At 44.3% G+C, this 15,809-nt stretch overlaps 1 protein-coding gene across 1 annotated transcript in view; it reads left to right on the forward strand.

Moving 5' to 3' along the window:
* The window catches only part of Cfap54 (cilia and flagella associated protein 54), a 249,963-nt gene that overhangs the window by 217,460 nt on the left and 16,694 nt on the right, over window positions 1-15,809 (forward strand). Inside the window, exons 65-67 of the mRNA XM_041669797.1 lie at window positions 4,983-5,089; window positions 10,004-10,145; window positions 15,367-15,441. Coding sequence (XP_041525731.1) covers window positions 4,983-5,089; window positions 10,004-10,145; window positions 15,367-15,441 — 324 coding nt within the window. The remainder of the gene's footprint in view (window positions 1-4,982; window positions 5,090-10,003; window positions 10,146-15,366; window positions 15,442-15,809) is intronic.

Here is a 15,809-nt window from a genome sequence, read left to right on the forward strand (position 1 = left end):
AACGAGGTGTTGTCCATAAACAGCTGTGTCTGACAGCAAACAAGGCCTCCATAGTCTGAGATCAGGAAGTTAGATGCAGAGTCCCAACCATAAATTCCGATTTAAGGTGATTAATTTTTCTCAAGGCACATGAAAACAGGCCGAGCAGTTTCCCTCTTTCTCTTACCTTGGGTCCATCCGTAGCAGTGAACGTGTATATATGTCTGTGCATGTCACACAATAAAAGATGTAGTAGCTGTCAAAAAATAGCACGAAGAAAAATTTCCCTAGATAACTACATCCTTGCAGATCCCAAATTCCTACCGTTTTGGAAGGTATTTCCGTCAGTTGCTCAGTTATTTTAGCTATCGTTTCTGTGCACCCACCTACTCATTACTTTTGCATGTTAACGTAGAGGTGGGTGTCAGGTAAACTCCACTGAGACTCAGCACGTCCTAGATGGTAACCGCACTGAGCGCTGTGCCCAGCTGGGTGCGTGAAAGCAGTTTTGTTCCCCTTAGCTTGACAGCAACTATACGAGATAGGTGAGATCACTAACCCCATTTCACAGAAGAGGAGATGGGGACCAAGAATGGAGGACTTCCAGGTGACAGGGACACAGATGGGAACCATCTGTCTCTAGAGTATATCTGCCTAAGTATGCAAGAGACCACATTTAGTTCTTGGATGATGTCTACAGATACTCTGGTCTCAGGCAAGATGGATGAAATCTCATCTCTTATTTAGCCCTACAGATGTTCCAGGGACTATAATGGGAATTTGCAGGTCATGGTAAATTCATGTCACTGCATCCACTCTTGTGTACTGACTACTTAGAAGCAGAAATGACAGTAGGAGCCAAGGATGCTGGGGTCAGTAGAGTAGATCTCCCAGTATTGGAGAGATTTCGATTTGGACAGGAAGCTTTTTTTTTTTTTAAAGAATTCAGAGAGATAAGTTTCTCTAGGTAATGAACTTCAGAGCTAAGTTCAAGTTTGTAACTTAGAAAGTCTTAACTTCCTAAATACAGGAAGAAGAAATCAGACTATCTTATCTGAAAAAATATATATCTTTAGTAGAATATTACAGAACCACACAAAAGTAACTTTAGATTTTGTTACAAAGTAAGTACCTCTCAAACTATTTCAGTATCCAGTAGAGACAGAAACTAAATGGCCACTAAAGACATACATCTAAAAAAAAACCTCTCAGGTTGAAGAATTGTTGCTTTCAGTAAGACACACAACATAGCTCAGCTATAAAGACATGTATTCAGAGCCAGAGGTTTTATGACTTAGATTTGTCTCAAGGTTATACCTGAGAGCCTTGGCTTTTATCCTGCCTCATCTTCCTACCCTGGCTTTTAGCAATCAGGGTTCCACTTTGCGGTTCCTGGAGGGATCTGACTTGCATTTATAAGGTGATGAGCTTCAAGGTACGCATTCAGCAGGAATGCTGAGTGACAAAGGTGTGGTGGTTTATTGTAAACTAGATACAAGCTACTCATTTGGGAAGAGGGATGTCATCTGAGGAATTGCCTCCATTAGATTGTCCTGTAAACAAGTCTGTGGGGATATTTTATTTTGATTAATGATTAATGTGGATGGGCCCAATTCACTGTGACTGGCGCCACCCTTAGCCAGAAGGTTCTGTGATATAAGCAAGCTGAGCATGCTGCAGAGGACAGGTCAGTAAGGAGTACTGCTGACTTGTAACCAGAGGCCTCGTTTCAGTTCCTTCCTCCCAAGTCCCTACTTGAATTCCTGGCCTGGCTTCCCTCAATGATAGAGTATGGTCTTGTAGTATAAGCCAGGTAAGCCCTTACTCCTCCAAGTTTCTTTTGGGCATGGTATTTATCATAGCAACAGAAAGCCAAGTAGGACAAGGGGATTGATGGCTAACCTTTTTATGAGCATTAAGACTTAATTTGGTCTCCTACATTGCCTCAAAGGCCATTGTGTTCTATGTAACTTCACAGTCCAAGGCCTGGTATCTTGAGAACACAGAAATGCAGACAGACAAGCATGAATGTATTCAGGAAGTCTAATCAGGCAAAACACTGAACATTAGGCAGAAAGACTCCATCTGACTAGTGAGAACAACTTTGAGCAGAAATGAACCCCCAAGTTACTTAATTAGTAATAGATTTGAGTCATGCTTGGGGGCAAGAGATGTGGAGCCATGTTCCTTCTTGGAGGCCTTTATACCTTTAACAAGAATGATATTCTTTCTAGACTGTGTCTTCAAAACCAGCTCAATCCAGCAGGATAGCAAGGTAGGAGCTGGGCTTCCTATAGTTAGTGCCTAGAGGATTACAGGAATCATGTGATTACCCAGGGCTTTCCTCTCAGTTGTCACTTGATTTGGAGTCTTGATTGGACTGGATCCCAGTACTCCTACAGACGTAGGTGTGTACTAAGCGAGTAGTATACTAGATATATACTAACTATAGCTACTAGGTGTGTATTATAAGCCTATCACAAGGAATGGGGTAGTTGCATCTACAGTTTACTAACAAAGAGGCAGAGACTGATGTTTACACAACTTGCTCAAGATCACAAAGACACTAAGCGGGAGAGACATGGGATAGACACACTGCTCCATGCTCATTGTGACGACGAGTGTGTTTAGGGTGTGATGATGGGGTGTTCTGATCTCACACTGTCATTTATCCACTGACTTCAGCAGTCTGTACCAAACTCAGGTGGATAAAGCTTTGAGCCTGCATGCAGGCTGCAGAAAGCTGCTGGCACTAACAGGAAGAAAGCCTTTGACATGAATCTGAAGTGTGCATCTAATAAAAACCTTTTCATTCACATGCTTTAGGAAATGTCTTAGTTAGGGTTCCTACTGCTGTTTGAAAGGAGATCATTTGATTGGAGTGGCTCATTTACAGTTCAGAGGTTGAGTCCATTATCATCATGGTAGGAATCAAGGCAGCATGCAGGCACTTGTGGTGTTGGAGAAGGAACTGAGAGTGGAGAAGGAGCTACATCTGTGGGCAACAGGAAGTAGTCTGTTTCATTGGGTGTAGCTTGAGCATAGGAGACCTCAAAGCCCACCCCCAGAGTGATACACTTTCTCCAATAAGGTTACACCTACTCCAACAAGGCCAAACTTCCCATTAGTGACACTTTTTGGGGGTGGCCATTTTCTTTCAAACCACTACAGGGAACTTCACTGACCCCCTAGCCGACATGATGGAAAATTCAGAAACATGATATCAATTGGACAAATAATGAAAAAAATTGCTCCAAAGTACAAGATAATATTCCTGTCCTCAAGAATCTTAAATTATGCTCCCGGAGTCAAGGATAACACAAAGCAAGAGCAGACAGCATAAGACAATGTGTGGTCTTGGCCAAATCTCTTGGGGAGATTTCATCATCTTATGAAAAATATTTTGCCACATCTCACATAAAATACATAATTTAACACATCGGAAGCATTCCTTCGCTATCTCTGGCATGCTTACATTGCTATTGAGAAATGACTCCATCTCCTCTGCGCTCTCCTCTCTGCCCCTCCCCATCCATTTCTATTTTCAGAATGGTTATTATGATATTTTTATCACACTGTGCTTCAGTGGGTTACAGAAACTTTTGTCAACTCGCACTTAGACTCTCTTGCTTACATGATGTATAGGCTTCCTTGTAGGGTAACTGGAGGGAGAGGGTGCTGAAATGCCAGTGTCGGTGAGTCTTTTCTTTTTAATTGATCAATGATCCGAGAGAGAATACGCGAATACGCTTCAGCCTGATGCGGCCGAGTGCATAGATACCTCACATTCATAATGCATTAATTCCGATATTTCCCCCAGCACCTGCCCCCAGAACTAAAGCCATGAATATAGAAGGTCTGATTTAACATTTGCAGACCACAGAGTTGGGGAGAGGGGTCTCCCAGGAATAGAGTCACGGGAAATGCTGAATCTACCCACTTGGGCAGGGAAGGAACCTGGTGAGAGCTGTTGGCTTCTGTTTGTGGTCTCACCTGCTCTCGCCATCTCAGCGGCCTGACCTGGCCCTCTGATTCTGGAGCTTTCCCCATTCTAGGTCATGCTTGATGCTGACAAGCCCTTTGAAGACACTCAGGGCACCCCCCCCCCTTCTGAATCTCCTGAATGCTCTCTGTTCTTCGAAGTGCTGCCAAATCCCATCTCTTTCACTCCCTTTCCTTTTTGTCTTTGCGAATCTACAGCTTAAAGCTAGCCCTTCAGTCTCCACTTTGACTTGCATGGAAGCGGAGGTCCGTGCATGGGCCTGGCTAGTCTGGGCTTCTGCTTTCTAACCTCGAAAGCGACGGGAGGGTCTGTGACTCTCACATTCTGTGAGTCCGCAGCTTTCCATAGAGGTTACATTGCATGGAGCCGGCACTAAGAATTATCCAAAACTAAGCAGCAGGGAAATTACTGGGGCACGAGTCACCTCCTCCTCTTAAAGAGGCCTATGACGCTGTGTGGAGTTGAAATAAATGGAGAAGCGAGGAGGAGGAGAGCATTGTAAATGGGTGTATGGGAGTGGGTGACCCAACTGTCAGGGAAGGCGCACCCATTGAGAAGTAACGGGAAACATTGTGTACCCACCAGGTAGGTATCTGTGCTTGTTGCAGAGAGCCTGTGAATGCTGAAACTTAAATTTAACTGCAGTGCAAAACACTACTTACTCCAAATAGCATGTATTTTCATGCAATTATATTTGTATATTTTTTCTAGGCAGTGTGTTATTTTTTTTGAACTCACTATGTTGTCTAGGATGACTTGAACTCTGAATTCTTGTGTCTCTGCTTCCCACAGTCCGGGATTCTGAGAATGTGTTGCCATAACCAAATTAGCAAATTAGCTTTTTACATCTCATATTTCTCTTTATAGTGAACTGAAAGAGAATTCTCTTTCTCATTTCTCGTTTATTTTCTACAGGGAAACTTTAAAATACGGTGATCTTCTCAATAAGGAAGAGGGATAGTTTTGATGCCTATTTTGGTATGCTCTTATTTTTCTTTAGGTTTTATTATTGTATGCATATAATTTGAAGCCCCTGAAGATTTCTGATATTAAAATGCCTACTGGGAACAGCCTGTGTGTCGGCACCTCCTGGATTCCACTGAACAGGCAAGTAGACACCATTGTCAGGAAGCCAACTGGGGATGGTGATGAATAAGAAGTCAGCCCAAATAGTAAAGAAAGAAAGGAATTCCCAGAAGACAGAGAGGGAGAGCCTAGGGTCCGGGTAGGAGGCTCGGCCTAGGCTGGGTGGTGCTTTGCTGCCAATCTGAATGAGCACAGCTGTAGAGGGCTCGGGGCCTAGTGTCAGGACATTTTCTCTGTGCTTTTTGTAAGGTCTCAGGTTTATGGGTTCGAGACGGATACCAAGACGGATTCTCCTTTGAAGTAATAGATTCGTCAGGGAGTTATTAACTCTCATGAAAGACAGCATGGTGGGGGCCCTGAGGAGAATCCAGGCCTGTGTGGGGTCACATCTTAGAGCATTCAGGGACACAGGAGAGGTCCCGTCATGTGATTGATGAGCAGCCCAGAGTACACACTTGCCTTTGCCACATCTCCTGAAGTGACGCCTCGTCGGAAAAGGAAAGGGCAAAGGTTTGCCCGCTCAGTTAATGTGTGTCTGTCACCCAGGTGTGGCATGTGGAGCTCCCGATTGCGCAGACTGCCTGGTTAAACCTCCTTTGGTGAACAGAGGTTTGCAGACTCACAAGCAAACTCTCTTGGTACCTGCCATTTCGCTGTCCAATATGTGTTCATAATAAAAACTTGGAAGAAGCTTGACTAGAAGGGACATGTGTCAACATAACAAAGGCTATATTCTACAAACTTACAGCCAATACTATACAAAACGGGAAAAACCATTCGATGCAATCCTCACTACAATCAACAAGGCCAGGATGTGCCTTGGTTTCTGAACCACAGCAATAAGACAAGAGCAGGAAACAAAATGGATGGCAATATTAAGATAGGCCAGATTACCCTGTCTGCAAACAATATGATCTTGTGCAGAGGAGACCCTTAAGACTTCAGGATATCCTTGGAACTGATAAGCACTTTTAGCAAAAGAGCAATGCTAGAGGTGGTCACAATACCGGATTTCGAGCCATATCATAGAGCCATGATAGCAACAGCATGGGTGTCAGCACAGATAGACATGAGAATCCGTGTAATAGAAGAGAGGATGCAGAATTAAGCCAAAGTAGCTACCGTCACCTGAGTTTTGGCAGAGATGCCAAGAGCATGTATTGAAGGAAAGGCAGCCTTCGGCAAAGAGTCCTGGGAAAGTTTGATTCGTGTGTGAAGAAGAATGAAATTAGGTCCACACATGTCTCTTATCCTGGCTAAAAGATTCACACTGATGAACTGCAAACCTGTTATGGGAAACCAGCGGAAGCGCTTCCGTGCATAGGAAGCAGCAAGACTTTCTCAGAGAGACGCCAGTCACTCAGGGAATGACATCACAAACAGCAGAGTGACACTGTGTGAAATTAAAAAGCTTTTACATAGCATTGGCGACAGTCACCAGAGCTTAGGGACAGCCCACAGACAGAGCAACTCTTTCAGAGCTGTGTGCTGGACGGAGGATTAGGAGCTAGAAATAACTCAAGAAACTAAGTATCCCCCAAGCAATCCAGTTAATTTTGGTTTAAAAATGGGCTGTGGGGATGGCTGTTGGTTCTCTATGATGTTGCAAATTAAATCCAAAATCTCCTTTGTCTCCTTTCCTTCTGTACCAAGCCACGTTTTATATTGTTCCCAAATTAAACCCTTTAGCCAGGTCTAGTCCTCTCTTTACATCAATCAGAAAAGATCTTTAATTATTTTGTTGTTGTTAAATTTTGTTTACTTATTTTCTGTTTTCCTGCCTTTTTACCGAATTCTGTTTTTGGTTTAAAAGAAATGTTTTCACTTTGCTAGCTCATCTTCAACTCAATCGCCCACTACCCTGACACCTTCAGCCTCCGTTTCTTGTAGGGGGGGAGGGGAGGTGATAGCCTCTCCTTGCCTTGCTTCCTGGTGGTTGTTAGCCTCATGTCTGATGATGGATGAACAGGCGTTGGGAGACTGACAGCACAGGTGTGTCCTGGCACCTGCTCCCCGCCCCATCAGGCATCTGGTGAGAGCCGTGCAGACGGAGTCACACTCTGCCTGCCTGTCTCCCCAGAGATCCCTGTTCATGCCCCATGATTTTCTGATCTCGGGACTTCTTTGCCTTCTTATGAAAGAGAATAAAACAAGAGCTGTCTCAAAAGCTGGCAGGCCTCCAATTATTTAGTCAATATTCCTCCCGCCCTGCTTTTAATTTTTTCCCTTTAAATCGAAATGTTGGGGAACCTAAGCCCAGACCATATACCAGTGTCCAAAGCCACAGAATCAGGACATTTTGCATTTTCCTTATAAATCCTGAAATACTCCAGGTATTCAATTTTCATTTTCCAGAACCACAAGATGAATGCAAAGATAAAACCTGCAGAGCAGAAAGGCACCAATGAGAGGTTTTTTTAAAATTCTGATGAAATTAAATTTAATTTACAATTTGAATTCTTGTAAAGTGGCCAGGTTTGTGATCACCAGTAAACCACTCAGAGACGAGCCCTTGTCACTGAGCTTGTCTCAGGGGATGGCCTCTCCCCTGATGCAGGACAATTTGTCTTGCTCGGGCTGGGTTGTGTTCTGTTGAGTGTCACCTCTTGTCCACTCGCTGAAGACAAGGCGAGAGTGACTGCGGCAGAGAAAATGGACAGAGAGAACTTGCCCGTCCTCATCCACCTCTTCATCTCCCAGGGAAAGACGTGTTCTAATTGTTTCTCTTACAGCCACAGAGAAAAAGTCTGTGTTCTCAGAAATCTGCAAATCAAAGTTCCGGCTAGTTCTCAGTGGCCGTTACACCTTGATGACCAGAATCAGGTTCTTTGGTCACTCTCCCTACATGTCATCATCTTTCATCTTAATCTGTGTCTCTGCTTCCCACTGGGTCCTGTCCTCCAGCCCTGGCAGACTAGGAGAGTGCCCACGCTTTAGGGACAACAGGACCTTGGAGAGCTCTTGGAGCTTAGGGAGAATGGTAGATACTTGCCTGTGGGCTCAAGGCAGGAAGTCCAAAAGCTGGACCAGACATTGGCCTTGGAGACAGACAGGTGAAGAGTGAGCAAGAGGGAAGCAAGGGCTGGCTGGAGAAAGAAGCAGGTCAGGCCGTTGGGCAGGCACAGTCAGGAGGACTGAACCTCCTATAGCCATTCAGCATCACCTAATGTTGCTGTTTTTCTTTTAAGCAAGGTGAAAAGCTAGGGAGACACCAAACCTTCATGGCTGAGAACACAATGGGAATGGGCAAAGCCCAGCACACTTTGCTGGGCACTGGGATATGTATTTTGAGCATTTACTCTGAAGAAGGCATTGCCATCTCTGGGTTCAGGGAAATCAGGAACAACCTGTGACCCATTGTCAAGAGCTAGTTTATTCTTATTACATCCCAAAGTATGGTAATAGAAAACTATGCACTCATTGGAGGTACTGAGGGTTAAGCACAAGGCTTTGTACATCCGGGGCAAGCACTGTACTATAGGGATGCACCCTCAGGTCTATGTGGCCTTTGAAACGACATGAGAAGCCTTTCTCTGAGTATTCTAATGAAGAATGGGGCCTAGGATGCTTTCTTCCCTTTGTGAGCTATTTTAAAGTTAAACATGTGCAGATACATTATTTCCTCCTTTAAAATGCCCTGTGAATGACATGAAATGGATTTTATTAGGCCGGCCTTGCCGTAGAGGAATCTCAGGGTAGGATGCTAACTGACTTGCAGGCTGGTCTAGGGTAAGAGGAAGGACCAAGACATTGGTTGGGTTCCCTGTGAAGGAGCTAAGTATGACCCACCAAGTCCTGGCTCCCTCTCTCTCTCCAGTACAATAGACAGCTTTGCCAGCATGATTGGATAGTACTCTCTTCTTACTGGGCAAGTGGTCCAAGCAAACATAATGACAAATCTTTATGTTTTAAGTGTTACCCTTTGGCAGAAACATATAGATTCTATATATGAAAATTCTCATATGTATGTACTATCAATGAGGACAATCAAATTGTACTCCAAGTTGCGAGTAGAGATAGCATGGAAGACCGGGAAGCTGAAGTTTGGTGTATACGCGTCTGCCATTCTGCTCTTTGGATCACCTCATTTTGCACAATAATGTGCCTCCTGCCCTGTGTGAAGATGTGCACACTCATTCTGTTCCTATAGGGCAGAAGTCACTTAGAGCCATGCAGGTGGTCTCGCCTAGCTTCTTCCCAATACAAACCTTTGATCTCCACTCTGCTGATCTACGCTGCTCTCAGAGCATCCGGCCTTCACTGTCCTTAATCTCCACTCTGCTGATCTGCGCTGCTCTCAGAGCATCCGGCCTTCACTGTCCTTAAGCCCTTGACGTTGTCCTTCTGTAGCATCATCACCAATGCTCCTGCCTCCTCTTTGGCTCTTGTTTTTATCTCTCTGTCCCTACCACCCCCGGCACAGATACACAGATACACAGAAACACACACACACACACACATGAGTGTGCAGTCATTTACTGGCCTTTCAAATACTTGCTAATTTGTCATAGCTTTTACCTTGAGTCAACTGGACAGCCATTCCATGCCATTAACATCTACATGAAAGTGAATCTTCTGTTGATTGACTGGAGTTTCCTTGCCCATATAAATATTTATTTTCATATTCATAATAATTTGGTGGGGTGTCTTCTTGTCACTGTGCCCTTACCCCATTATAGTGTATATCAACCCAAGTGCGTAAATAGATATAAACATCACATGTGTGTTTGTTTGTCTGTTGAATGAAGAAATGATTGAATTGATGATATTTGGGGGAATTCAGACACTTAACTTTTAAATAAATAAAGGCTGAATTCATAAATCTTATTGATTCTAAAACCAACACCCCTCTTGACTTTTCAAATAAAATGAATATATATATATATATATATATATATATATATATATATATATATATATGTTTGCTATTTTTAGGGTCATCGCAATTCATGAGAAACTGTCTAATCTTGCACAAATAGCGGAGCTATCATTACCATCAGTTCCAGAAGTTGCTTCGAATGAAAATATATATGAATCCGTAGAACCTGAAGAAAAATCAATTGATACAGACATGGAAGTAAGTAGATTGCTAAGTGACAGCCAAATGAACTTGCCATTGTGGGAAAGGGGGCAAACCATACATTGTCCCTCACGTTTTTATCGTATCACATGCACTAACATTTTGCTGGTCTAATAAGTCCCATACTCTCAGTGCCAATGATCTCGTGACCAGCTTGGAAGCAGGAAATCCAGAATATCACCCCAATGCTGCTAGCAGCAGGCAGCCATCATTTTTGTTTTCTTGTGTCAATTTTAGATGCTATTGATTTTCTGTTTGGATATTTTATGGTTTGGCAAATTTACTGCCCCCTTCTTCCCAATTTCTGCCTCCTCCTTCCCTTCTGAATGCTGTCACATCACAGCGGGTATTGGAAACCACACCCAGTGTTTATATTTTTATGGTCCTGTAAAAAGTGCTAACAGCTGGGGCAGGAAGACCTTCGGCTGCTTTCTTTTCTGGTATGTTTGGTTTCTTGTGACTAATTTTTTCTTTTTAATCCTTCACTGTTTCCCACTTACTGCATCCGAACTGTCAGGTGTTCGTCCGGAGATTTTTGACTAAAGAGCTCAAACTTATCACCTAGTGTCTCGGTTGCGTTTTCTTCCTGGGCTCCCCATCCTCCAGCTGTCCTTTCCACTAGGCTGTCTGTCCTCAGAGCCAGCCGGTGAGGCTGGGGCTGGCCCTCCCTGCTGCCCTCCTGGTTGAGGCTCTGTCAGTCTCAGCCCCTTCCTTGCTTTTCTTCTCTGAAAGCCTGCAGGGTCTTTGCTTTAGTATAGAAGGTCGTTTGTTTCCTTAAGTCATTTGGCCAGGAAACTTTAACAGGTCACAACAATGTAAAAAACATCTTTAATTCACAAAGAATAATATTTGCATGGCTCTTCATTTTCTTATTTAGCTCATCTATATAGTTTTGATGGGTGAACGTGTAAGGACGAGCAACCTTTCTGATTTTCAGAGGATATTTGTTGGCATTTCCCGTCTCAATTTACTAGCAAAAATGAGTTTTCTTTTTCTGTTATTATGCAGGTTAGCAGCCCGTGTGTACGGGAGGCTGTCAGGGGAGCCCAGGCAGCCTTTGTAAAATGCCACTCGCCAGCATTTAAGTCCTCTGCTCTCTGCCAGCATTTATAAGGAGCAGATGTCTTAGAATTCGAGCTGCGCATCCTTTTCGATGGCCTCAGAAGTCGCCACGTGACTTCATCCTTTTCAGAGGCCTCAGATGTTCCCTTGCTTCCTGTGCTTACTGATAAACGGAGTGCGGCATTAATCTCGCAATAGGTCGGAGAGCTCCCACTATCTCAGACTCGGGAGATTTCGGAGCCAGATATGGATTATACATTTCTCTCACGAAGAGCGCATTGCCCTCTCATGTCTGCTTTCAAGAAGAACTCGGCTCTCTTGACTCGTCCTCGTCGTTTGTAGTGCTCTCTCAATCAGTTCCCCAGTCACAAACTTATCAGAGTGCTGTCTTTGAGACACAGCCTAGAATATTCTTTGCTTAAATTTCTCCTAGCACTTTTCTCCATGGTTAGTATATGGAAAATCGTTTCCTTCCGAATCTGCCTGTCTTTTCAGCTTTGATTGTCCGAGGCAGGAAAACGTCTGTAATATGAGGAAGTCACTCCAGACTGTGTTCTGCCTCTCTGCCCTCCTACCCCGTCAGACACTCCATCCATTTTCTAGGACTAATTTTCTTTTCATCTCTCAAATAAACAATCCTTTCACACAAAGACAGGCTGTTTGGACAGAGCCAGAGTTTCCAGGGTGACCCTGGTCAACGTAGGTGGAAAATTCATCATCAGAAGACAAATGTCTGAGTCGGGGGGTTGACTGTGAACATAAACAGGTCAGGAATAAATGGGGACGTGGGGGTGGGCAGAGGAATCCAGAGGACCTGTGTTGCCTTGGCGAAGGCATGTAACTTGCCCTCATGTTCTGATTTGGTATATGAGGGCCAACCACAGAGGAACCAGCCCTCTTCAATCTTGATATCTTCCTCGGTATTTTTAAATTTGTTTCCCTGGCTTAGTGTTTCCTTAGCATTGTTTTAGGTATGTTCCAGCTCCCGTTGGCTCTGTATGTGAAAGGAAGATAAGCTTCTATCACCTAAGAGAAGGAATTGCATTTGCTCGGAGATGAATTGGCAAGTGAATTAGTTCACAGCAATTATAAGAAATAGAAGTAACATATTTTTCCTTTCAACAGTATTAAGCAGCACTTAAAAAAAAAAGCTAGATTCTGGTTCATATCAAATCTCATTGACTAAATTTGTCGCCATGGCAATTCTCACTTCGAGCTAATTAGAAGCGAACTAGGCCACTTGACGAGATCAGTTCTTCTGGAATTGGACAGGAATTCATGGCTTCTAAATGGGATATTTCTATTACATGTTATATATTGTTGGTAGGTTATTGAACTAAGGATATAAATCAAGTGCCTTTGGTTGCTATGTGGGGTGTGGGTTGAGTTCATTCCTTTTCCTTCAGGTCCTTCCAATTTTCTTTTATTTTTTCCTTTTCCAAAGTCCCTAGGTCCAGAATGAGCCAGGGACTTGGGAACACAGATGTTAATTTAAGATAGATTAGGGAGGCTACCCAGCAGGTGGTCTGGTCACTTCTAACAGGAGCAGTGGCTCAGAATGACTGATTTCTATTGCTCCTCCACTCACAGCAAGCAGAACTGGCACATTACGGCACGGGAAAGGACTCAGTTGTGGCTTAATTGGCAGAGTGCTTGCCTAGCATGAACAAGGCCCTGGGTTTGTTCTCCAGCACACCATAAAACTGGCTGCAGCGGCTCATGCCTTTAATTTTAGCACTTGGGAAGCAAAGGTGAGAGGATCAGGAGTTCAAGGTCATCCTCCTCACCCACGTAGTGATTTAAGGATAGCCTGAGCAGTTAAGGATAGCCTGAGCTACTGAGCCTCTGTCTCAATAAAACAAATCAACAAACAAAGGAGCAAAAGGTAGGAAATAAGTCTGCAAGCCATGCTGATTTTAAGATGGAAACACCTCATTTGGAGTGAGAATATGTTGCTATAAGAAGCCTACTATGTGTTTGCCAAAATGCATAAGGTTGCTTCAGCAATTATTTATGGAATGCCTGAACAGTATAAATGGATGAAAATTAGCATAATACTAGAAGTCCCAAATATAGAAGCACTGTGGCTACAGAAGCCTGGAGAAAAAAGACACTCTGGTTTTAGCATTCTCTATTCTTTCTGAAGAACTACGATTGGCAAACATTTAGGGAACAGTAAGGCATATGTGGCGGAGCGTGTAGGTGAATCTGGAGGGCAGGGTCGAGGCCAGAGCAGCTCAGGCTGACCTCACCACACAGTGCTGAAGGAGGCCGTCTCCCTGGTCCCCCTCCCTGGACTGAGAGATTCTGAGGTTGCTGGAGGAGGCTGTCTTCCCTGCTCCCTCCCTGGACGGAGAGCTCCTGATTCCTGCTCCACTGCGAGGCCTGCAGAGGGCAGCCCATCGACAATGGCTGGGTCAATAGTGATTGGACTTGGCAATGTAGGGAAGGGCAGTGGGGAAGTCAGACTGGGTTTGGAGGATTTGAAGAGGGTTGTACCCCACTTGAACAGGCATCTTACCCTTCCCCATGATAATCATGGTGAAAACAGAGGGAGCAGGAATGTGAAGGCCGGAAGCATTCCTCTCAGTGATGAGGATTCCGACTAAGTGTGAGAACTGGCTTCAGGGTGTTGGACTTGCTCAGAGGTCCATCGAGTCTCAGAATTCATGGGGGTTTCTTTGGAGGGAAAAGAGCAAGGCCTAGCTAGGGATCACTTCACGTCTCTCTGACCCTTATCAAAGGGAAGCAGCACATTTTCTCACCACTTTCTGTCAAGGAGTGCAGAGCTCAGTGTTTTCCTGATTCTGTGGTAGCAAGGTAACGCGAGGGGCCTCAAACTCTGGCCTAAGCGCCAACTAATTCCACAATGTGTGTATGTGGTCTACCTCACAGCCAGAGCAATACAGCATCGCTGAGGCAAAATTCCCGTTTGATAGATGTTGAGACAGGCACTAGAAGGCATCTATCAAGGAACCTGCTCCCTTTGTCTGTCACTGAGATGACGAATGGCATAGACGAAGCCATTTTGCTTGATGGCTCTTGATGAAACCACGGCAGTAAGCCATCGTGACTGCTACTGGATCCTCTTATAAAGAGAAAGCATACTTCAGCAAGTCAAGAACCCAGTGAGATGCCCAAGTATATGAATAAACAGGCATAGAAGCCTGCTCCCCTCTGGATGGAAATGTGGGCCAGAAATGAGAATGCCATCAGGTACAGTGGTCAGTGCTGAGTCTCCTGCCCTTGCCCCAGACTCCCACCTTGTGGTCCTATTCCCTTTAGTTGTAAGGAAAGGAAAAGAGCCCTGGCTGAAGTAAAATGGACTTGGGCGGGAAAGGGCAGTGACATCTCACGTGACGGATGACCAGACACAGCCCAGTGAGCCTGAGGGAAACAGAACTGGGGAATAAAGGGCCAAATCTGTGCTCAGACCCATGGCGGACACCCTCTCTCAAGTCTGCCTCTGCCTCTGCCTCAGCTCATGTCACTAACCCAGGCGCTGCCTTCTCTCCCTCCACATCTTACCTTGCAGCTCACATGGCTGCCACTGCTCTAGTAGGGTTGTGTTTCCTTCATGAAGTCTCAATGAGAGCGTGTCTGGTTGTGTCAACCTTACTTGTGGTGAGGTCATCTGAGGTCAGATGTCCACACACAAAGGCCACTGCGTCCTTACAGGGCTATGCCAGGCCATGAGCAAACGGTGTCTACACGCTGTTGCCTCTTTCTCCTCTCGTTACTCTTTCGATTCGGTTCCCAACTATTCTTTTCTACTTAAACTTCTCACCTCTAGCCCCTGAGATCTGCATCCCTTCATCCTGGGGATTTCTCCTCGATGGAAAAGTAGTTTTTCCAAACCTTATTTTGGTGTAACCATTGCGCTTGCCATTCTTCTGCAGACTGTGCAGCTCCACAGTAAATGTCCAGGGGAAGAGTATGCTACAGCAGTAGAGCCATGGTTAAGCTCAGCGCTTATGTTCTGGCTTCCTCGTATGCTTTCAAGGAACCTAGATGACTTGAGTGAATGACTTCAGTTCTCCCTTTCACAGCTTGGAATTAAGGGTCGAGTGACATAAAATAAGAAAAAAAGAGTTAATAATCAATATGACCTACTTTCTCAATGACACCAGAATCACCGTTATATTTTTCTTTCCAGAACATGATCCTCGAATGTTGCTCTGAAATAATGGCTCTGTTTTCTACTGACAGAGAGCCAACACCACTCACCGAGGTATGTGTCTCTCCTCTGAGACTCTCTGGGGTCATTTATTCACTATTTTACTCTGTTAACGGAGACTCCATGTGTATCCAACCACAAGTACAGAGGACCTCACTGCCTTAATTCATGTGAAGAAGTATTTATAATGACATATTACTTTGGTTAAAAGTATTCTTTGCTAGAAAACTTCAGCTAGTGCAGAAATTTGTAAAGAGAACTTAAAAGAAATCAGTTCATAGCCACCATGCCATGAAAATCCCATTAGCATTTGGAGAATATCTAGAAATATGTATATACACAAATTTAGATGTTTTGTATCAATGAATCAGCTTTACATGCATTTTGAAACTTGCTGTCTCCATGACCAATGTGGTTAGAAA

Source organism: Microtus oregoni, unplaced genomic scaffold (genome assembly GCF_018167655.1).
Source record: "Microtus oregoni isolate MIOR12 unplaced genomic scaffold, Mior012 000001F_ref0000356, whole genome shotgun sequence".
NCBI classification, from domain to species: domain Eukaryota; kingdom Metazoa; phylum Chordata; class Mammalia; order Rodentia; family Cricetidae; genus Microtus; species Microtus oregoni.